The sequence below is a fragment of the Heterodontus francisci genome, chromosome 43, assembly GCF_036365525.1.
Source record: "Heterodontus francisci isolate sHetFra1 chromosome 43, sHetFra1.hap1, whole genome shotgun sequence".
NCBI classification, from domain to species: domain Eukaryota; kingdom Metazoa; phylum Chordata; class Chondrichthyes; order Heterodontiformes; family Heterodontidae; genus Heterodontus; species Heterodontus francisci.
Window position 1 is genome coordinate 28,094,762 of NC_090413.1, and position 23,579 is coordinate 28,118,340.

The following is a 23,579-nucleotide window of genomic DNA, read 5'->3' on the forward strand; positions in this document are numbered from 1 at the left end:
CATTCACCACCACCCACTGGGAACATCACATTGGGAAATCTAACTGAGGCCATTGGATGGTTAGTGTGGGGAACAGAAAAATGTGACAAAATAATGCAGGTGAATACTCCCAGTGCAACTCTGAGGGAATGCAGCACTGTCAGAGATGTAATCTTTCAGTTGAGATGTTAAACTGAGGCTCCATCATCCCTCTCAGAAGGGTTCTCCCCTGTGTCCGAATATTTAGCCCTCAACCAACATTAACACAGATTATCTGGTCAGTATATTGCTGTTTTGGGATCTTGCTGTGCATAGATTGGCTGCCATGTTTTGTATATTACAACAGTGACAACACTTCAAGAGTACTTTATTGGTTCTAGAGCATTTTGGGACATCCTGAGGTGGTGAAAGGCGCTATAGAAATGCAAAGTTGCTCTTTTACTGGTACAGCTGGAACTTGAATACATGGTTGGGCACAGGATTGGCAGCTTCAGTCTGCAGCTGGCTTGGTAGGCCCAAGTGTTGATTCAGCCACTAGAACAGACACCCATCACCTCGGAGAACAAAACCATGTTTACTTTTAAAACTACAGAAGTAAACGTTCAAGAGAACTAACAACAAACAGTACAAGAAATGCACTTTCAATGTATTTAAAGACAGTAATGAGGGCGAGAATGGTACCTTGTTTTTTATAGTACTCTTCCCATGCTTTCGTATAATCCTGTTGTGGACCAGGCTGCTGACCAGGCTGGTTCTGTTGACCTGAGGAGGGAAAAGCAAAAGGGCATGATAATTCCATAAATCAGAATAGTTTTTTTTTTAAGCAGAGATGAGGGGCCAATAGGAAAGGGAGAGAAGTACATTACGGGGAAAAAGGCAGGGGGACTGGGACTAGGGAGTTGCTCGTGCAGAGAGTCAGCACAGACTCGATGGACCGAATGACCTGTGTTGCAACCATTTTATGAGTCTACGCTCACAAGGCTGCAGTGGCAAGTGCACAGGTGCATGTTAGGATAGAAAAACATAAGAGTAGCATGTTAGTCATGGCTGCAATAATTGTTGTCATCCAAGCCACAGAGGGTAGAGGTTGATACGTCTGGAACTCACGCAATGGGTTCAACACATGATGCAAACTCGAGCTCAGTCCGCAATCCACTATCCAAGTCATTGAGCGGTGGTGAGTGGCGTGGGGGAGACAGTGCTGTCAGTCTGAAGTGACCAGCACTGGAGGACATGGACGGTCAAGGAAGACCAGAGGATGGAAGAGCAACGCACTTTTATTCTACCAAGGGTCGCAAAGGGTCCACTGGCAGCTGTTAATGGAGTCCGAGTGAGGACTCAGCAGTTAAAGACAGCAGCATACAACTAAAACTTACCACTTCACTTCTCCCTTCAAAAACAGGGACAGCTATACTCCTACCAGTCCATTACAAAACTAACCTTATGAAAAACTAGCAAAGCTACTAGGACAAGCTTGGGCGAGGGATCGACAGAAGGAAAAGAAAAGGCAGCGATTCCTCTGCAGGCTTGTTTACAAGTGTAACTATAAAAACATTCTGCATGTAAATCATGAGAGAGATGCACCTAGCTTCTTGTAGTATTCCTCCCATGCTTTAGTGTAATCAGGTTGTCCTCCTGGGCCTTGAACTGGAGGTTGCTGAATTGGATCTGTTTAAAACAGAGTTAAAATACAATTACAGGTAACAGCTGATTTCCTGCAAGCATCGATAGGTGTAAGTTTGGCTCAGTGGGTATCACTCTCACCTTTGAAGCAGAACGTCATGGTTGAAGTCCCACTCTTGACTTGAGCACAAAATCTATGTTGACACTCCAGTGCAACATTGAGGGAGTGCTGCACCTTTGGAGGTGCCAACTTTCCGGCGACACATTAAATTGAGGGCCCATCTGCCCTCTTAGGTGGGCATAAAGATCCCATAGCACTATTAGAAGAGCAGGGGAGTTCTTCCCAGGGACAATATTTATCCCTCAACCAGTATCACTAAGACAGATTATCTGGTCATTATCTCATTGCTGTTTGTGGGAGCTTGCTGTACACAAATTGGCTGTCGTGTTTCACACAATACACGAGTGACTACACTTTAAAAGTAATTAATTAGCTGCAAAGTGCTTTGGGACATCCTGAGGCTGTGAAAAGTGATAAATGCAAGTCTTTCAAATACTTGCAGGGAGTACCATTCACAGCAACTCTTGCATAGTTATAGCTAGTTTAAACATTGTTTGAAGATTTTCATGGTGAGAGTGGTAACTTTATAGAGTAAGATTTTACAGTTTTACACCATGTGAATTTTCTCTGAAAAGAGCAGTTGTTGCTTTCAAGCATGCTCAACTCAATTAGGACCATATCAAATGGTCCAATTCCAAATTCATCTCATCTATCACACTGGTATACAAGGTACTTCAGGGAGGTTATGGAGATCTACCAACACCACACCGTCCCCCCAAGACACTGGCCTGCTCATCAGTGATATCTGAACTCAACAAACACATCAGCACCTGCTCTGCAGCCAACATAGCCCAACAAGAATAGTATGCATCCACTTAACACAAGACAATAGCTGCAGCAACAATAGCATGTACCAACCTATCACGGAACATAATTAGTTGACCAATAGCAGCAAGAACATGCAACAACCCATAAGCTGTAATATCCCACTCATTCCCAGTCTCAACACATATAAACCCACTGTTTCCACCCATTCCAGTTAGTCCTCCAGATGACGGGCAGAGTAACTTGCCTGAAGTATGAAGTCCTGCCAGTTTTAAGAACGCCTATTTCAAGGAAACAACTGTTCTTCTCAGAGCAAATTCACATGGTGCAAAACCATGAAAGCGTCTTACTCAAATGTTATAACCAGTTTATTTCCCAGTTCAATGAATTAATTACAAGTAGCATTAATCATCCCATTTCAGATTAATAATCTATTACAAGATAGAGATTATTTGGAATAAAGGGTTGCCATTGTTAGCTTCCTCTATAACATTTACAGGAAATGGGAAAGAACATGTCACCCACCCTCCATCTTACCTGGCCCTGGTGGAGCAGCAGCTGGCTGTTGGGGTGGCACGGGCGCGGCAGGCTGCTGGTAATATTGTTGGTAATAAGCAGCCCAGGCAGCTGCATTCGGGTCTCCGGGAGCTTTACCTGCACCACAAAAAGCATTAATATTCCACAAGACTATATTGCCTCTCTCTGCAATGGTAACACAGCCCATTAACTTTCACCCCCACCCCAAGAAGTGTCCCCCACAATTAACTAAGTCATGACCAGGGACAGTGGCAAATGAGCGTTTCGGAAATGTATAAACTAAGGCATCAGCACAGTTTTGTGGAAGGTACAAAGAAAATCAAATGGTTGAGATGGATGAGGGTTGGTGAAGTGGTGAACAAAGGAGGATTGAGGAAATTTCAGGCTCCAGGTACACACACTCGTTAAACAGGCTATCGGTTGGGTTTCAGGCTGGGTTTCACAGTAAGATGGAGAGGAATCAAAAACAAGAAAGCTGGAATGGGAAATAGCCTTTACCTTAGCAGGGGAAATCGGGAATAAGGTATCAAAACACAAAATTTAAGAACCTGAACAAATCCTGGACCAGATGTAGAATCAAAGGAGACAGATGATTTGGAAAGTGAGGGTATGAAGGAATATGGTGAAAGGCCACAGCTAAAAATCATGCAGAGCAGAATGGACAACCCGTTACTATTATATGCCACTTGGTTTAAACAGTTTACAGGGAAGCAAAAAAAGTAGCCGCTCCCAGTTTCCTTTTTACAAAACCAATACAAAAAAAGCTGGAAAATGAGTCATTTGATCCACTGTACAAATATGCAATAAACTGGTCAGGATTTTTCTTAAAGTTTGAAAAGTCTCAATAAGATGCCTGTATTAAAATTATGTTGAAAAAGGGTATTATTCACTATATGAAGATTGGGCTGAATCCTGCATGGGAGTGTGCAAGCAGAAGAAAAAAAACTGGACTTGCTAGGCCACTCTGGGGTATGGTAGTGCAGTGGCTATGTTATTGGATTAGTTATCTAGAGGATTGAGCTCATAATCCAAATCCCACTAGAGCAGTTCAGTTTACAAAACCTGGAAATAAAGCACTGGGAAGTGACCGTGAACCTGTTGTACTGCTGTTAAAGCAGAACTAGTTTGCATATGCCCCGAGGGAAGGAAACCTGACATTCTGATATTGGCCTGGGCCGAAATGTCACTCCAGTCCCATACCAACCTGGTTGATTTTTAAATGCCCTCTTAAGTAGCCAAGCAAAACACTCAGCTGCAAACTGTTTGGGTAGCTCAAGATGTACAATAAATGACCACATCCTGACAAAGTTTAAAACAAAATAGGATTTATTTTTGGAGAGGGTGCAGATGAGATTAACTGGAAAGATAGTAAATCTAGAGAAGCTGGGATTGTTCTCCTTAGAGCAGAGACAGTTAAGAGGTGATTTAATAGAGTTAGTCAAAATTATGAGGGGTTACAATAGATAATTGGGAGATACTTGTCCACTGGCAGGAGGGATACAGATTTATGGTAATTGGCAAAAGCAGAGGACAATTGAGATTTTTTTTTAAAAACTCAGTTATTATCTGGAATGCACTGCCTAAAAGAATAGTGTAAACAGATTCAATAGCAACTTTCAAAAGGAAATTGGACCTATTCTTGAAAAGGAGAAATCTGCAGAGCTATGGGGAAAGAGAAGGTTGTGAGATTAATTGAGTCGATAGAAGCAAAATGGACGACTTCTGTGCCGTAAGATTGGATGAAGGGAGGGGAAAGGGGATTGTCATTTAAGAGCCACAACAGGGTATTCTAGGCCAAATATACCACTGAGCCAGGCTCCTGTCTGCAGTGGGTGTGGAACCACACCCAGCATGTATCAGTACTTCCAGATTCTCAGAAACCATGGCTCGATCAGCTCAAACAAAGTGAATGAAGCTAGAAAATGTGAATAATTACTTGGGTCGTGTGGTCCGGGCGGCTGCCACTGTTGGTACGTGTTGCCCCAACCTTGAGGAGGATATTGATGTGGAGGAGGTGGGCCACCAGCAGCAGGACTGTCGGGGAAGAATGGTGGTTAGACAGCTCATGTCACAACAGTTAAAAATCCTCAAGTTTCATTCACCTTTTGGCTATCCCACGTCCTTTCACATCTGACTGAAAGCAACCTTACAGTGGAAGAGTGAAGACACCTAGGTCACCTTCTCACTCAACACCGGCAGCATCCGTACAGCTGCTTCTCTCCTGGTTTAATGCAGCTTGGATACTGCCCCTTCCTGACTCAACGGTCTAGAGCAACCGACAATAACCAGAGGGTACACTTACCAAGGGAGGGTGCTGGGAACAAGCAGCATGAAAAAGGTAGCCCCCCCACCCTACACCTCATCTTGCTAAAATCAATGCAAAAAATGGTTTATATGCCAAGCAAGATGATCAGACTCGGGTCAGGCAGCATCCACGGGTGTATTTTCTGTTTTTATTTCAGATTTCCAGCATCCACAGTATTTTACTCTTGGAACCAAGGCTCACACTTGGGTGAGCTATTAAGTTACATTAACTCCTACTTCAGATAACTGTGCACATAAAGGTGGGCAGCTTTCCCTAGCCTCCTTTCCAAACCTCAAGCACCAGAAACATACCTATAGTACAATGATACTGCTGTGTGACCCAGCTTCCTGCTAATTAACAGGAGAAAATTTGTGGACTGCCACTGGTTGGCACACCAGGCTGCAGGACTCATTGCCAAGGCTACCGACCTACAACTTTCATGGCAGGAAGTAATGAATCACAACATAAAACATCCAACACACTAATAAAAATATCCCCAAATTTCATGCCATTGTAAAGCAGTGGTTCTGCTTATTGCTCACCATTCTATTCATCTGAAGGTGATCCAGATTCTGACTCATGCAAACAGCAAACAGACAGTTAGGAGGGGTTAAGAGAGAGGCAAAAACAAGAAATGCTGGATTCACTCAGCAGGTCTGGCAGCATCTGTGGAAAGAGAAGCAGAGTTAACGTTTCGGGTCAGTGACCCTTCTCCAGTTCCGAAGAAGGGTCACTGACCCGAAACGTTAACTCTGCTTCTCTTTCCACAGATGCTGCCAGACCTGCTGAGTGAATCCAGCATTTCTTGTTTTTGTTTCAGATTTCCAGCATCCGCAGTATTTTGCTTTTATTTAAGAGAGAGGCAGTTTACTTACTGGGGAGGAGGAGCTCCTGGGGGTCCTTGGTTAAAGGGTCCAGGCTGGAAAGGTCCCATAGGACCAGCAGGCATTGGGGGACCAACAGGACACAAGGGACCCTGAAAACAGAACATTTGTTGAGTATAGAGCCAATTACCATCCTAATCTTAAAAGGGCTGGGTTGAAAGGCTGGTTTAAAAAAAAAATTCTCCTCCCTCCAAACTAGGTGGCAAGACACTAAATTTGTTGCCATCAGGTTTCCCAAACAGGAGGAGGAAGATAAGAAACACAGATATACTGCCAAACACAGACAAGCCAGCAGCTCCACTGTTTAAAAGCATCTCAACACTTGAAACAAAACAGTTCTACATTAGTACGGCTTACTGCACACTCCTCCTAGCTCTGAACACGAATGACAGTGATTCGCTTTTAAACCAATGCACATTTGGACAACACTAATGGTCCTGACTGGAGTGGGATGATCTAGGCCCATGAAGCGCTCCTGAGCTGCACCAAGGAGTAACTTGTCAGGGATTGCAGCATTACCCACGGCCACCTGTGGGCCAAAGACACTGGAACAGTCTGGAAGCAAACTGTGCACTCTGAGCAGTGCAGACAGAAAAGGTCAGGCAAACCTGATGCGCCAAGGGACGAAGCACAGCATCACTCTACTCTTCTGTTGAGACCAGTTCGGAACTGAGTGAGCGCATAATGCAGTAAAATGTAATGTAATGTAGGACCACCTTTTCTCTTCCCCAGTTGGAGAGCCTGCACAGAACCTGTCTGAAATCATTAAAACATGTTGTAAACTTGCAAGTGCAGATGTTGATAGATAGAATGCAGCACTTGTTAAAACAATATGCATTGATTTCTGCTAATTCTGAGGGGCTAGATACAATGAAGTTTTAAAAATGACAAAACCCTCAAGACGGAGGTGAAGTTACCTCTATCTTTTCTTCAATGAGCTGCTTAGCATGGTCAATCTGTTGGGGCGATCCCCGGATGGTGAACAGTTTGAAGTTAGGATCGCCATTGGGAGGCGGCTGTCTCTGCAGTTCCACAAACGCACCCGTCTGTTGGTTTATTGCCTTCACATTCTCCCCACCTGCAAGGTTCAAGCAATCCACCTCAGTTCAACCAGTAATGACAAGAAGAAAAAGAACTTCTTCATTCATTTTAGAGTACGTACATAATCTACAGTGACCTTGTAAAATTGTACAGTGTAACTTGGAAAATTAATCACAGGGTCAGGAAGGGAAGCAGCAAAGCAGGTTGGGTTAGAGATGCAGTGATGTAACAGGGCATCAGATTTGAATGTTCATACAGCCCAGCAGAATACTTGGCCATACACAGAATGCTAACATTCCAAGCTCAACCAATAATGGTAGCTACAGACAGACACATACCACTGTGGCAGGGAGGATTTCAGTCCTCCGACTCTGATCAGGATCCAATGATCCAATCAAGTGAATGCTGGGCAAGGACAAGATGCAGCTGGGCATGGGTATCCTACATACAATCAGCCTCCGAATACATGTAACAGTGTGTGTTTGGGGGTAGGGGGTGGAGGGCAATAAAATCAAATCCAATAACTTGTGTTAAAAACACACATTGGAAAGAAAACAGCAGATACACCCACAAATATAATGCACATAGTACTAATCAAAACAGACATGCTCCACATAAACATCATGCTGTCTCAATAACCTACCTCTGCCGATAACCAAGCCACACTTGTGGCTAGGGACCGAGAAGGCCATCTCTCCTCCAGGAGGCCCCATACCCCAGGAGCCTTGTCCCCTTCCCCTTCCTCGGCCAGGGCCGGGCATTCCAGGCCCTGGAGGGCCAGGTGGACCAGCCTGCACAAGCACAGAATTTACAACACAAAGTCAGAGAATAAGACATTAATGTCCAGACCCGCCCATGAAAATAAAGACCTCATTAAGATCCACAGGAAGCAAGACCAACATGACGAATTTGCTAATTCACAAGTTCTGCTGCTAAACTGATAAGTTATGACAGGGCATTGGTGAGACCGCATCTTGAGTACTGCGTACAGCATTGGTTTCCTATTTAAGGAAGGATACAAATGCATTGGAAGTTCAGAGAAGGTTTACTTGACTAATACCTGGAATGGGCGGGATGTCTTATGAGGAAAGGTTGGACAGGCTACGCTTGTATCTGCTGGTGTTTAGAAAAACAGCAGGCAACTTGATTGAAACATATAAGATTCTGATAGGTCTTGACAGGGTGGATGTGGAAAGGATGTTTCCTCATATGGGAGAATCTACCAGGGGTCACTATTTAAAAATAAGGGGTCGCCCATGTAAGACAGAGATGAAGAGAATTTTTTTTTCTGTGGGTCATGAGTCTTTGGACCTCTATTGCTCAAAAGGCAGTGGAAGCAGAGTCTCAGAATTGTCACAGTACAGAAGCAGGCCATTCGGCCCATCGTGTCTGCACCAGCTCTCCAAAAGAGCAATTCACTCAGTTCCATTGTCCCGCCTTTTCCCTCTACCCCTGCACATCCTTCCTTTTCATATAACTGTCTGATTCCCTTTGGAATGCTTCAATTGACCCTGCCTCCACCACACTGAGGCAGTGCATTCCAGACTTGAACCATTTGCTACTTGAAAAAAGTTTTGCCTCATGTCACTTTTGCTTCTCTTACCAAATACTTTAAATCTGTGCCCTCTCGTTCTTGATCCTTTCACGAGTGGGACGTTTCTCTATCTACTCTGTCCAAACCCCTCATGATTTTGAATACCTCTAGCAAATCACCTCTCAGCTTTCTCTTCTCCAAGCAGAACAGTCCTAACTTCTCCAATCTATCTTCATAACTGAAATTCCTCACCCCTGGAACCATTCTCGTGAATCTTTTCTGTAGTGTCTCCAATGCCCTCACGTCTTTCCTAAAATGCAGCACCCAGAACTGGACGCAATACTCCAGCTGAGGCCAAACTAGTGTCTTTATACAAGTTCAACATAACTTCCTTGCTTTTGTTTTTGTTTCAACATAACTTCCTTGCTCTTGCACTCAAAGCTCCTATTAATAAAGCCCAGGATACAGCATGCTTCATGAACTGCACTCTCAACCTGTCCTGCCAACTTCAGTGACATATGCACATATACACCCAGGTCTCACTGCTCCTCCACACCCTTGAGAATTGTACCCTTTATTCTATATTCTTTATTCTCTCCATGTTCTTCCTACCAAAATGAACCACTTCACATTTCTCTGCATTAAACTTCTTCTGCCACCTGTCTGCCCATTCCACCAACTTGTCCATGTCCTTTTGAAGTTCTACACTATCCTCCTCACAGCTCACAATGGTTCCAAGCTTCATAACATCAGAAAACTTTGAAATTGTGCCCTGTACAGCAAGGTCTAAGTCATGAACATACATCAGGAAAAGCAAGGATCCCAACACTGATCCCTGGGGAACTCCACTACAAACCTTCCTCCAGTCCGAAGAACATCCATTAACCACCTTCTGTTTCCTGTCACTCAGCCAATTCCAGATCCATGTTGTTACCGTCCCTTTTATTCCATGAGCTATAAGTTTGCTCACAAGTCTGTTTTGTGGCAAAATGTATCAAATGCCTTTTGAAAGTTCATATACACATCAACAGCTTTGCCCTCATCAACCCCCTCTGTTACCTCCTCAAAAAATTCCAGCAAATTAAACATGATTTTTCCTTAAGAAATCCATGCTGGCGTTCCTTAATTAACCCGCATTTGTCCATGTGACTATTAAATTTGTCCCGAATTATTTTTTCTGGAAGTTTCCTCACCACCAAAGTTAAAATGACTGGTCTATAGTTGCTGAGCTTATCTTTACACCCTTTTTGAACAAGGGTGGAACGTTTGCAATTCTACAATCCTCTGGCACCGCCCCCAAGTCTAAGGAAAACTGAAAAATTATGGCCAGTGCCTCTACGATTTCCACCCTCACTTTCCGCAGTATCCTTGGATGCATCTCATCCGGTCCTGGTGCTGTCTCCACTTTAAGTACCGTACAGGATTTATCTTCTTCCAATGTGAAGACTGATGCAAAGTATTCATTTAATACCTCAGCTATGCCCTCTGCCTCCATGTGTACATCCTCTTTATAGTCATTAATTAGCCCTACTCCACCTTTTTACTATTCATATGTCTATAGAAATCTTTGGGATTTCCTTTAATACTAGCTGCCAGTCTCTTCTCATGCTCTCTTGGTTTCTCTTATTTGGTTTTTCACTTCCCCTCTGGACCTTCAATATGCAGGCTGGTTCTCAATAGTATTTTCCAGCTGGCATCTGTTACAAGCCCGCTTTTTCTTATTTATCTCATTTTCTACCTCTTTTGTCATCCAGGGAGCTCTGTATTTGTTTACCCCACCTTTCCCCTTCAAGTGAACATATCCTGACTGTGCCCAAACACTCTCTTCTTTGAAGGTAGTCCTTTGTTCAGCTACCAGTTTTCCTGTCAATTTTTGACTCCAATTTACTCACCCCAGGTGCATTCTTACCCCCTTGAAGTTGGCTTTCTCCCAGTTAATTATTTTTACTCTGGATTGTTCTTTGTCCTTTTTCATAGTCAGCCTAAACCTTATGATACAATGATCACTGTCCCCGAAATGCTCTCCTACTGATAACTGATCCACGTGGCCCACTTCATTTTCAAGAACCAGGTCTAGCAGTGCCTCCTTCCTTGTTGGACTAGTAACATACTGTTGAAAATTTTTCTGAACACACTCTAGGAACTCTTGCCCCTCACTGCCTTTGACACTACAACTAACCCAGTCTATGTTTGGATAATTCAAGTCCCCCATTAGAACTAGCCTATAATTTTTGCACCTCTCCAATTTCCTTGCAAATTTCTTCTTCTACGTCCTTCTCACTAGCTGGTAACTGCACCTTTTTGTTCCTTAGCTCTAGCCAAGTTGATTCTGACCTCGACCCCTCTGGGGCATCCTTTTTCTCCAGCACTGTAATACTCTCCTTAATCAATACCGCCACCCCTCCCACTTCTTTCCTTTTCCTATCTTTCCTTGCATCCAGGAATATTTAATACCCAGTCCTGCCCTTTTTTGAGTCAGGTCTCTGTTATAGCCACATCATATTTCCACATGGCAATCTACACCAGTTTTCACCAATCTTATTAACTACACTCCATGCATTCACATACATTAACATTAACCCTGATTTAGACTATTACTTTCTCCATTACTCTGACCCCACCTAATAACTTAACATTCCCTACTCTAGTGCTATCTATCTCCCCCAGTATTCCGTGCACCTTGGTTTTCCTCTCTGATTTTTGCTCCTGGTTCTCCCACACCTGACAAGTTACCAATTTTGATTCCCGCCAATCTGAGCCGCCTCTCAGGTTCCCATCTGCTGTCAATCTAGTCAAAACCCTCCCCAATAACACTAGCAAATCTACCTGCGAGGATATTATCCCAGTCCTAAGATCCAACCCATCTTGTACAAGTCCCACCTGCCCCAGAACCAGTCCCAATGCTCAGAAATCTGATGCACTCTCTCCTATACCAGCTCACGTGTTCAATCGCTCAATTCTCCTACTCCTCTGCTCACTCGCAACTGGGACTGGGAGTAATCCTGAGATCAATGCTTTTGAGGTCCTGCTTTTTAATCTCTTTCCTAGCTCCCTAAAATCTGCTTTCAGGACCTCATCCCCCTTCCTACCGACGTCATTGATGCCAGCATGGACCACAACTTCCAGATGTTCACACTCCCCCAGAAGAATGTCCTGTAGCCGTTCCGTGACATCCTTGACCCTGGCACCTGGGAGGCAACACACCATCCTGGAGTCCACGGCTGCAAAAACGCCTGTCTGTTCCCTTAACAAATCCACCATCACTACTGCTCTTCCACACTACTTCTTCCCCTCCTGTGTGGCTGAGCCACCTGTGGTGCCACAAACTTGCCTCTGATTGCACTGCTCTGAGGAACCATCACCCTCACCAGTATCCAAAATGGAAAACCGATTAGCAAGTGAGATCATCTCGGGGACTCCTGCACTAGCTTCCTGGTCCTCTTAAACTGCCTAGCAGTCACCCATTCCCTGTCTGGCTGCATGGTCCTAACCTGCAATGTGACCACCTCCCTAAACGTGATACCCACATAATTGGCTGCCTTGCGGATGCACCACTGTGACTCCAGCCGCCGCTCGAGTTCCAAAACTTCCAAAACAAGCTTCTGCAGCCGGTGACACTTCCTGCAGATGTGTTTGTCTCGGACACAGGGTGCATCCATGACTTCCCAAATGACTATGCTGTACATTCCACTCGGCTGAGCTGCCCTGCCAGACCTTAACTTTACAAACTATTACACGTAGAACAGCATACCAGTTATTCACCAACCAGCTTCTTCCACTGCACCGAAGAACCAAATACCAGAGTGCAAAAAAAAGTAGGAAAATAAAAGGAGCACCTCTTCCCCCCACTTCACTGAACTCACCACTCATCAAACTCGTATCTACACACTCTGCTTGCAATCTGCTAGCTGTTGGCAGGCTGCACCCAGAGCTCTGTATTTATACTTTTTGAAGCCGAAACTGCAGCAACCAGATTGGACTGGTCAGCAACTTAACTAATCAGCTACTCTGCAGCAGACCCTGCCTAAGACTGCAAGAAACTTACTTTACTTCCTTAACCCTACTTTACTTCCTTAACCCTACTTGATAGGGCCTTGATAAACAAGGGGGTGAAAGGTTATTGGGGGTAGGCGGGAATGTGGAGTTGAGGCTACAATCAGATCAGCCATGATCTTGAATGGCGGAGCAGGATCGAGGGACAGACTGCCCTACTCCTGCTCCTAATTTGTATGTTCGTAAGCTGTTTGCTGCACCCATTGTTGCAAAATTCAGCTCCGAACAAGCAGATAAACTAAAATGGACTGAACCAGGAGAAAACTTGTCCGTTCTCCACCATGAGTTATCAGTGCTTTTCCTGGGCCTTTGCACCTAGAAGTGCTCAACAGCAGCTGGCTCGCAGATTCTTAAAAGCAAAATACTGCAGATGCTGGAAATTTGAAATAAAAACACCAAGTGCTGGAAACACTCAGCAGGTCTGGCAGCATCTGTGGACAGAGAAAGAGAGTTAACGTTTCAGTTCTGATGAAAGGTTACAGACCTGAAACTTGAACTTTGTTTCTCTCTCCACAGATACTGTCAGATCTGCTGAGTATTTCCAGCACTTTTTTTTCTCTCAGATTCTACTTGAAGAACCTCATTCTAGAAACAGGAAGAGGCCGGTCAGCCCCTTGAGCCTACCCCGTATTCAATTATATCATGGCTGATCTGCACCTCAATTCCGTTTCACCACCGTTGACATATATTCCTTGATACCGTTAAACATTTTTTAAAAAATTCATCTGTGTCTTGAAAGCTTAAAGTGACCCAGTATCCACAGCAATTTTTGAAGCAAAGAATTCCATATTACTACCACCGTCATCTACCTCTGATGGAGACCAGAACCTCGTCCCAAAATGCGTCTTCTAATTTTAAGTGGGGAGGGAGTAGAGTGGAGTGGGTGGGAGATAAACATGTTCAACTTCAGCTCTTCCCAGTTACCAAAAGGTTTCTGAGCTTTTGCAGTGGGGCAGTTGGTGAATTGGCTAGCCAGCCTTTAATCATGTAGCACTACAAAAAGGCCCGGGTGCAGAATTAGGCCAGGCTCCCTTTCATTGCACTTTCATTCCAGCATGGTCTGCTGGAAACTGCACAAGAATGTGAAATGACAACAGTTAGCAAACAATGGCCAGCAGTGAGGGAACAGATCCAACATGAATCAGCATCTTCACAGGAGAGGAGAAAATTGGAGGGACAAAGCAAGCTGTGGGTATGACTCAGCAGCTTTACACTGAACACACCTGATAACTTGCATGGAAAAATAGGTGGAAATATTAATTGTATGGCTGTACAATCCACCCATGGTTCTATGGCAATTCACACAATTAGAAATAGGTTTAACATCCATTGTTAACAGCACCTTGCACGGTCAAACACTAAGCAAAATACTGCAGATGCTACAAATCTGAAAGAACTGCTGGAAATACTCAAGTCATATGTGGAGAGAAGCAGGGACGGCTAATGTTTCATGGCGATGCAAGGTCACCCAGTCTAACAAAAGATAATTGACCTGAAACATTAACCTGACCTTCCTCTCCAGAGATACTCTGCTATTTTTAAAGTGTTTTTTTTTAATTCACCTTACATGACCTGGGGATGGTGAAAGATACCATGTTAGTACAATAAATCATCTTTCAACACAAACTTATGCCATCCCCTAACTAGCAAATTCAAACTGAGACAATATCTTCCAGTCACAGCAATGTAGCTTAACATGTGCTTTATTCATCCAAAAAAAATTGCTTTTCTTTTGTTCAATTGCATGTAGGCTTACTTTAAACATCTGTACTATTTCACCATTGTTAAACACTAGTTTACACTTCTTTTTTTGAGTGTTCAAGAGGTGAGGAAGGCTTGAACCCAACCTCAAAACACTGCTCACACACCAGTCAGAATCACAAAATTCTCCCCACACATCCACCTCACCAAAAAGCCCAGTTGCCAATTTTTCCTGAACTGAACCCATCTAATTCAGCACCAATGGACAGACAGCTCTCACCCCATTCATCAGAGCTGGATTCAGTCCAGATCTCAGGCCTTTGTGCTAAGTGCCGCTACCCAATGTGCTCACCAATGATCCCTCTAAACTGTGCGCCTGCCACAGGCTGCTCACAAGCTGCACCCTTTAAAGGTATCACGCGTGCACATCCACACAGAAGAAGTAAAAGCGATGAAGTAAACAGGTTACAAGAAGACTTAGAAAAAGCCACCACCTCAACGACATCTCCCAAAAGATGTCAAGCAGGCACGATCAGATTTTAACGACAGAATGGTGTCTGGCACACGTTTTTTGGGGCAGTTGCTGATATCCATTTTGTTGGAATCCTATGAATGTACAAGCATGAAGGATGAAACATGCATAAAGGAACAACTTATACAGTAGCTTTCTTAGCACGGGAGCTCACTAAAGATTCTCAATGTTACATTGCAATTCTATAAAAACAGATTTTCTAAAATTTAGGACTGCAGATTAAGTTTATATTACTCAATCCTGATCCCAGTTGCTGTGCAGCACTCTGACTTCAAATGCCTACACAGATGCTGGATCAAGCAGGTTCTCTCTGCTGTGATGCCTCCCCCACCTTTTAAAAAAAAACGGGCAAATAACTAGAGGCCACCACTATCCATGGAACACTCGCCTCCTTCAGGTGTGGAGAGGTAGGGGGAGAAAATCATTAAGGAAGAAAGCGAGAACAAAAGTCCACTCCATACCCGCACGTTCTGCAGAAGGTCAGTAATTATTTGTGCAGCATGCTGGCATCTCTCTGGAGGCCCCATTACATGCGCTATCTTATCCGGCGTAGACCCATCATCTACGGGATGAAAAAAGGAAAAGGACTTTATTGAAAGATGAAAGTTAGCAGTTCCAGAGCAGCCATAGCGTGCATTACAGAAAACCAGTCCAAAAGGAACAGACAGCACCTGAAACAATGAATCCAATTTCTAAAAAAACAAAATATTTATTTCGAGACACAAAGGGGATGCAGAGTGCTCATTTTGTCACATTTACCCTCATTGCTGGTGAGATATTTAATTGCATCCTATGGGTGCAATGTTCTTCACAATGCCACAAAGTTCTGTACGTTCCAGACCCTGATCATTATAGCTTTTTTTTTAAAGGGGGAGGGGGGGGGGGGTGGACAGGGTCCATTTTTTCATCCATTAGGTCTCTCCACACATCATCCCCTGGTCAAGGGGGGCAGTCTGTTCCTGGGATAGTGATTGAACTAGCCTTCTGCTCTGTTTAAGGTTGACGGCGCAGGCGAGATCAAAACAAGCCTGCGCCGTGAAGGAGAAACTCATTAAACACTTATGCTGCGTTACTCTTCAATCCTCAGGTCATTTCGGGCCATCAGCTTTGGCATCAGCAAGAACAAAGCACAGCAAAATTCTGGAAGATTGTGTGTTAATTTGAAGAGTTCTACTCATAATCAAGCTTCAGCTCCCAGTCATGTAGCTGGGGTAGGGGAGCAGGGGAGAAGAAAGCAAAAACAAATTCATGCCTCTAGACAGGAAGATAAATAGTAAGCACTCACACCTTACACATCCAGGTGTTCTGGATCAATCCAAAGCATCTACATGCTATACAACTGGGGATGCTGGGACACACTGCTGTGTCTCTCTGTGAAACAATCTCCCAGGCATTGCTGCAGATGGGAACTCTGCTTTTCTTGAATACAGCAGCTCCAATGGCAGTAGACCATCATCTGCTGCAGTGAGTTTGCAGAAGGCTGGGCCTGCAGAAAAATTTAAACTGGGCGCCAATGGAGCGAGTGATTTCAGTCAAGTTTGCATATTCCAATAAACTATCTAGTCCAATAAATGGCATTTCCCATTGTAGTGGACTCCAGCCACACCCAGTGCTGTATTTTAAAATCTGGGCACTCCAACAATAATGCTTAGTTGGTCAGCCAAGGCATCCACTAGGACTGACCTGGTTTAAACTGTATTCGGACTCCAGCATCATTCTGTATTTTCTTGATCATTTCTCCACTTCGACCAATCACAATTCCTACTGAATGCCTTGGCACTGGTATCTAGAGTTTAAAAGATTATAAAGGTCACAACACCCATCTACATATGCTTAAATCTACATGCAATTCTAATCATCTTGCCCCACAACAAAGTCCGATGTCCACATTTACAACAGAAACCACTGAAGTAAGCTCATCATGATATTTACATCTCCCGGTGGAGACCCTAGAAATCGTCCAAGGTGCCCATTAAACTCCACAAGGATCGCAAGCTAAAATTAGTCATTGCCAATTAATTCTCTATTTAGCCCTGGGATGGGGGTTGCACAATAAAAATTCATAGAATGAGGCAAGGCAAAAAAAATTCTATTCTCCAAAGCAAAATGCAAGTCTAATAAAGTGGTTCAAATGGAAGACCAAATCCAAATTAACCCTTGCTAACAGCCTGCAGAAGGCCTGACTGAAGAAGCACACACTTCCCAGGCAACACATAAGGTCTACTAAAATGGGGGAGGAAAGAAAAAGCAGCAAAACCATATCGTCTGACTTGTGCCCCCCACCAAAAAAGAACGAGGTTGTGAGACAAAGGAAGATCACTCATGAAAGGTAGAGCTTGCGCAACATACAAACAGTTCATTGAAATTGCTCCAAATGATATATATTATATACAAAAATATAAATCAAGGTTTAAATGTAGGACCAAATGTTATTCACCAATTTAAACTTATTTTGGGTTCCTAGTTACAGTTAAACCTCCTCTTTTGCTCTCAGTTACAGCACCACTGCAACCCAACCAAACCTGCCCTATGACCTTTCAGGTAGCAGACACTGGCAGATCAACATCAGCCAGCCAGCCTGCAGGCTGGAGAAGCAAGACACGAGAACATTAAGATTTGAGGGGTACCCTCAGCTGTACTGCTGCTGGTGAAGAATGGGGGGAAAAAGATGTACCATCTGGCAGCTGAAGGTTCAGAACTCCTGGGAAGGGATAAGGAACCAAATAAAAATCTAGGAAAGTACCTTCCATTTACAAAATCACTCTATGTTGAAGAAGCTATCACACGGACTCTAATGAAACTGCAAGATTTGGAGCAGAAGACAACAAAAAGGCAGTTTTAAAAGTCTAAAAAGCATCAAATGCTCTCAGTCCTGAGACAAGTCCATTTGTCTTTATTTTGAAGCCGCATAGTGTTTGCACAATTACATCCAGAATCTGTGCAACTCCCAGGACTGCCAGCCTCAACTGCTCAGCAGAATAAACCAAGGGTGCAAAGGAAAACTTGCACCCGTTATAATATGGATTTATACATAGATTATACAGTACTCAAAACAGGCTAATTTGGCCCAACTAGGCTGTGTTAGTGTTTATACTCCACTGAAGTCTCCTTCCATTTCATCTCCCCCATCTCAGCCTTTCAGCATATTTTTCCATACCCTTTTCTCATATACTTGGCTTGTTTCCTTTTCAAAACATCCAAGATATTTGCCTCAACCAAATCCTGTGGTCGCAAGCCCCACATTCTACCAACTAAGTAAATAAATTAATCCTTATTCCCCTGTTGGATTTATTAGGAACTAGCTTGTATTTATTGCCCCTAGTTTCGGATTCTTCCACAATTCGAAACATTCTCACCACATCTATATCAGTGGATTGCTTGTGAATTTGATGATTGGAATTTCTGCTCTGGAGCACCAGTGTAAAGATTAGCTGCTGACCCTTGGCCTAGATCTTCAAGGCGACTGCACTAACCAGACAAAACCAGGTAACTGGAGTGACCTAAACTAGAGGGCAGTGAGTTAAGCATGGAGAAAATAAGCCTGGGCTTCAGCTTTCCATCACTATCCAGTGACCATGCCCTGCAGTGTGCACATACAGGCAAGGACAGCTTTAGACTCAATTCTTATGGCCTCCATGATTGAACAGTCTGCCAATATGCTGCCAGAACTCTCACAGTACTGAGGCCTATTAAACCACACTCAGCAAGAGTTAGCTATATTCAGAAAGAGACATTGCGAGGAGAAATACTGAAGTAATTGGGCATCGAGAAAATGGATCCACACTCCATGGATGATTTATCCATTACAAAATAACAGCTCAAGTAAAGTCACTTGTTTCCTTCATAAACCAAATTAGAAAACTGATAAATTTTAGAAGCTTTGCCGAACTTAGTAGAAATTAAACACACTAGTTTTCCTCACTCCGCAAAAACGTGAAGTAAACAAAGAAAAATAAAAGGTTTATACTTACGTCTAAACCACCAACTCCACCAGCACCCCGGTTGCCAAACTCATTTCTGTCCCCAAATCCTCCCTGGTCACGATCGTGCAGAATTTCCATCACCATGTCTCGTGCTTGCTGCAATAGTTCACAGGAAAGGAAGTTAACTTTACAAAGTAATGACAAACACTGCAATTAAAATCAGAAAGTGCACAGTGCTACTGACAGGTTGAGAGCTGGACTCCAGAATTGGGTGACAGGGAGATTACTTTATCACAATTTCAACTCAGATTAAAGCTAGACTCAAGACCAGAAAGGACGCGTCTCCTCTGCTGGGTTCTTCACAAAATGCATGCGTCAGTGTAAAACTAGTGCACATAATTTGCATACATGGACAAGGACAGGTGAGATTCCATGCTTGGATTTTGAGCATGGGGCAATCTCAAATTGTGCGGATGCCTGATTCAGAAAAGGGATCATGGCTTGGAGGATGAAGCAAGGAGAATTAAAAAAAGAGGAGCTCCTTTGAATTGGGGGGTTAAGCAATGGTTGCTTTATTCTGTATCAAACCAGTGCATATTCCTGCGTGAATGTTTCACAGAGATACTGGGCACCACTGGAAGAGTACCATTGCTTAGCAATAGCAAAGATTTGAAAGAGTGTAAAATCTCCTACATTATATACAGCAAGTTTGTCCCACTCCAAAGACTCGACCATATAATCTAGGATCACACTTAAGTGCAGTACTGAAAGCCAGATGTCTTTTTCTTTTGCATTAGATGTTAGTGCAGCACCCCGCCTGCTCTCTTAGGTGGACGTGGGAGATCTCATGGCACTATTTGAGGAGCAGCAAGGCAGTTCTCCTGGTGAATTGTTCACTATTTATCCCTCAAACAGTGCACACGGATTATGTGGTCATTCATCTCACTATTGTTTATGGGAGGTGGCTTTGTGGAAATCAGCTGCTACGATTCCCTACATTACAAAAGTGACCACACTACAAAAGTACAAACCTGGCTGTGAAGCGCTGGAAAGTGGAGTATGGAAAACTGTCTCACTAATCAAGTCCAGATTTTCATGTTTACATAATAATCAGATAATAAATGCACTCTTAGCTCTGGGTTTTATTCAAGTTGATGGCATCCATAAAGGAAACACCCACATAAACTTAGAGAAGCTACTTTGGGAGTCCAAGTACCTTCCCTTTTATAGCCCTAATCATTTGTAATTGGAACAAGAGTGAATTAGAAAAGTTCCAAGTCACATTTCACAAATTTCAAATTTATGTAAATATAGGGGCAGCACAGTGGCGCAGTGGTTAGCAACGCAGCCTCACAGCTCCAGCGACCGAGTTCAATTCTGGGTACTGCCTGTGTGGAGTTTGCAAGTTCTCCCTGTGTCTGCGTGGGTTTCCTCCCACATGCCAAAGACTTGCAGGTTGATAGGTAAATTGGCCATTATAAATTGCCCCCAGTATAGGTAGGTGGAAAGGAAATGTAGGGACAGGTGAGGATGTGGTAGGAATATGGCATTAGTGTAGTAATATAAATGGGTGGTTGATGGTCGGCACAGACTCGGTGGGACGAAGGGCCTGTTTCAGTGCTGTATCCCTAAACTAAAAAAAACACTAAACTAAATATTCACATCAACCCCAAATATCTCATCAAAACAAGTGCTTCAATATACAATGGCAACTGCGGGCTGCGTGATATATTCTTTAACTCATATCCCCTGACCTTGCTTCTTGCCACTTCAATATGCAAATCAGTGAGCTGGAACATGAAGATTCTGCAACCATCACCTTACGATTGTTTTTAAACCCTCGGGCAACCTTGAACACTCAAGCCATTGGTAGTTGGAAACAGTCAGTCATTAAGTTGCTGGTGTCAGGCAACAAGATTAGAGCTTTGTTTTTTAAACTTGGCTTTCCAGATCACTTTTAAAAGTAAAAAGCCTCGGGACATTTTACAGAGGCATCATCAGACCAAAATGAACAGCAAGTCAGAACACAGCTGAAGAGGAAAACTGTAAGGAATATCTTACAAGGAGCAAAGGGAGGTGGCGAGGCTGAGGGGTTCAGGGAAAGAATTCAGGACTGAGGTGCTCAGGTGGCTGATGACACAGCCACCAACGATGGGGACAACAGGAGAGGGACTGCACAAGAGGAGTCAGAGAACAGGAGAAGAATGTAATCTAGCCAGGAATAGTTGAATGTGAAGGTGACACTAGCACAGATGAGGATTAAAAACAGCAAATAGGGGTTGAGGCATGTATATAGTAAGCAGGTACCAAGAGGTGGAGTAGGTCCTAGTAGGGACAAAGGGTAATATATGCTTAGAGGTACAGTGCAAGACTGGAATATTTGGAGTACTTGGTATCGGTGTTAAAGGAAGAGGAGTCTGACAAAATATCGGTAGCAGACCAACTAGAGGCAATGGATAGGGTCAATATTCAGAGTGAGGAGGTACTGGCAAGGTCGGCTATACTTAGTGGAAGAATCATCTGGTCCGGATGGCCTGCATCCCAGATTACTAAAGGAAGTGGGGACGGAGATAGCGCAAGTGCTTGCCATCATCTTCCTATCTTCCCTAGGTACCAGAGGATTGGAGAGTGGCAAATGTGACATGCTTATTCAAGAAAGGGTGGAAGGACAGTCCTAGCAATTACAGGCCAGTCAATTTATCAGTGGTGGCCACGATTTTAGAAACCATAATCAGGGGAATAAAAAAAATAAAATCAACAAGCACTTAAAGGTTTGCATTAATTAAGGATAGCCAGCACTGATTTGTAAAAGGTAGATCATGCTTGACTAATTTAATTGATTTCTTTGATAAAGTAACAGAGAAGTTTGAAGGATTTTGTTTTATCAATTCATGGGACTTGGGTGTCACTGGCTAGGGGGCTAGGCCAGCATTTATTGCCCATTCCTAATTGCCATCAAGAAGCTGGTGATGAGCTGCCTTCTTGAACCGCTGCAGTCCTTGGGGTGCAGGTACACCCACATTGCTGCTCGGAAGGGAGTTCCAGAATTTTGACCCAGTGACGGTGAAGGAATGGTGATATAGCTTCAAGTCATGATGGCCTGTGGCTTGGAGGGGAACTTGCAGGTAGTGGTGTCCCCATGCATTTGCTGCCCTTGTCCTTCTATGTAATAGAGGTCACAGGTTTGGAAGATGCGGTTGAAGAAGCCTTGGTGAGTTGATGCAATGCATCTTGCAGATGGTACACACTGCTGCCACTGTGCGTCGGTGGTGAAGGGAGTGGTTGTTGAAGGTGGTACATGGGGTGCCAATCAAGCAGGCTGCTTTTCTGGATGGTGTCGAGCTTTTTGAGTGTTGTTGGAGCTACACCCATCCAGGCAAGTGGAGAATATTCCATCACACTCCTGACTTGTGTCCTGTAGATGGTTAACAGGCACTGGAGAGTCAGGAGGTGAGTTCCAGAATTCCCAGCCTCTGACCTGCTCTTGTAGCCACAGTATTTATGTGGTCAGTCCAGTTTAGTTTCTGGTCAATGGTAACCCCCAGGACGTTGATAGTGGGGAATTCAGCAATGGCAATGCCATTGAACATCAAGGTTAGATTCTCTCTTGTTTAAGATGGTCATTTCCTGGCTCTTATGTGGCGCAAATGCAGTGGATATTGTCTCTATGGATTTTGAAAAAACGTTTGATAACGTACAACATAAAAGGTTGGTTAACAAAATTGAGGCTCATGGGGTAGGAGGGTCAGTGTCCAATTGCATAAAAAATTGGCTTATCGAAAAAAACAAGTTGTGATAAATGGCTCTTTTTCAGACTGGAGCATGGTAGTGGTGTTCCCAAAGGGTCAGTGCTAGGACCACTGCTTTTTTTGCTATATATAAATGAATTGTATCTTGGAATACAGAATAGAATTTCAAAATTTGCTGATATCAAGCTTGGAGGTGGGGCAAACACAGAGGATGATATGAATTGCCTGCAAAAGGACATAGGCTAGCAGAATGGGCAGACAAACGTCAGATGGAATTTAATACAGATAAGTACCAGGCTATGCATTTTGGCAGAAGTGATAGGGTGAGATTATGTAGACTTAATGGTGCCGCTCTAACGTGTGTGCAGGAACAGAGGGACCTGGGGTGCATGTGCATTGCTGTTTGAAAGTCATATTGAGAGCGTGATTATTAAAGTATATGGAATCTTGGGCTTCATAAATAGAGGCATAGAGTACAGAAGCAGGGAAGTTATGTTGAACCTTTATAAAGCTCTGGTCACCACACTTAAAGATGTGCAAGTCTGCGAGAGGGTGCAAAGGAGATTGACCAGAATGGTTCCAGGATGTAAGATTTTAGTTACAAGATTAGGTTAAAAAAGCTGGGGTTGTTTGCCCTGGAGCAAAGGAGAGTGAGGGGAGATTTAATAGAGGTGTACAGGATTATGACAGACATAGCTAGGTTAGACAAAGAAAAACTGTTCCCATTAACTGATGGTACAAAGACTCGAGGGCACAGATTGAAGGTTCTGGGCAAGAGATGCAGGGGGAATGCGAGGAAGAATTTTTTTTTTTTTTAAAACGCAATGAGTGG

The 23,579-nt window shown here is 43.6% G+C and overlaps 1 protein-coding gene across 2 annotated transcripts in view; it reads right to left on the reverse strand.

The window, feature by feature from the left end:
• The window catches only part of khsrp (KH-type splicing regulatory protein), a 65,966-nt gene that overhangs the window by 5,675 nt on the left and 36,712 nt on the right, over positions 1-23,579 (reverse strand). For both annotated transcript variants that reach the window (XM_068021275.1, XM_068021274.1), the window contains 10 exons: positions 19,047-19,154; positions 16,759-16,861; positions 15,537-15,637; positions 7,899-8,046; positions 7,132-7,292; positions 6,206-6,306; positions 4,962-5,059; positions 3,026-3,142; positions 1,564-1,647; positions 661-741 (listed from right to left, as the gene is read on the reverse strand). In XM_068021275.1, coding sequence (XP_067877376.1) covers positions 661-741; positions 1,564-1,647; positions 3,026-3,142; positions 4,962-5,059; positions 6,206-6,306; positions 7,132-7,292; positions 7,899-8,046; positions 15,537-15,637; positions 16,759-16,861; positions 19,047-19,154 — 1,102 coding nt within the window. The remainder of the gene's footprint in view (positions 1-660; positions 742-1,563; positions 1,648-3,025; positions 3,143-4,961; positions 5,060-6,205; positions 6,307-7,131; positions 7,293-7,898; positions 8,047-15,536; positions 15,638-16,758; positions 16,862-19,046; positions 19,155-23,579) is intronic.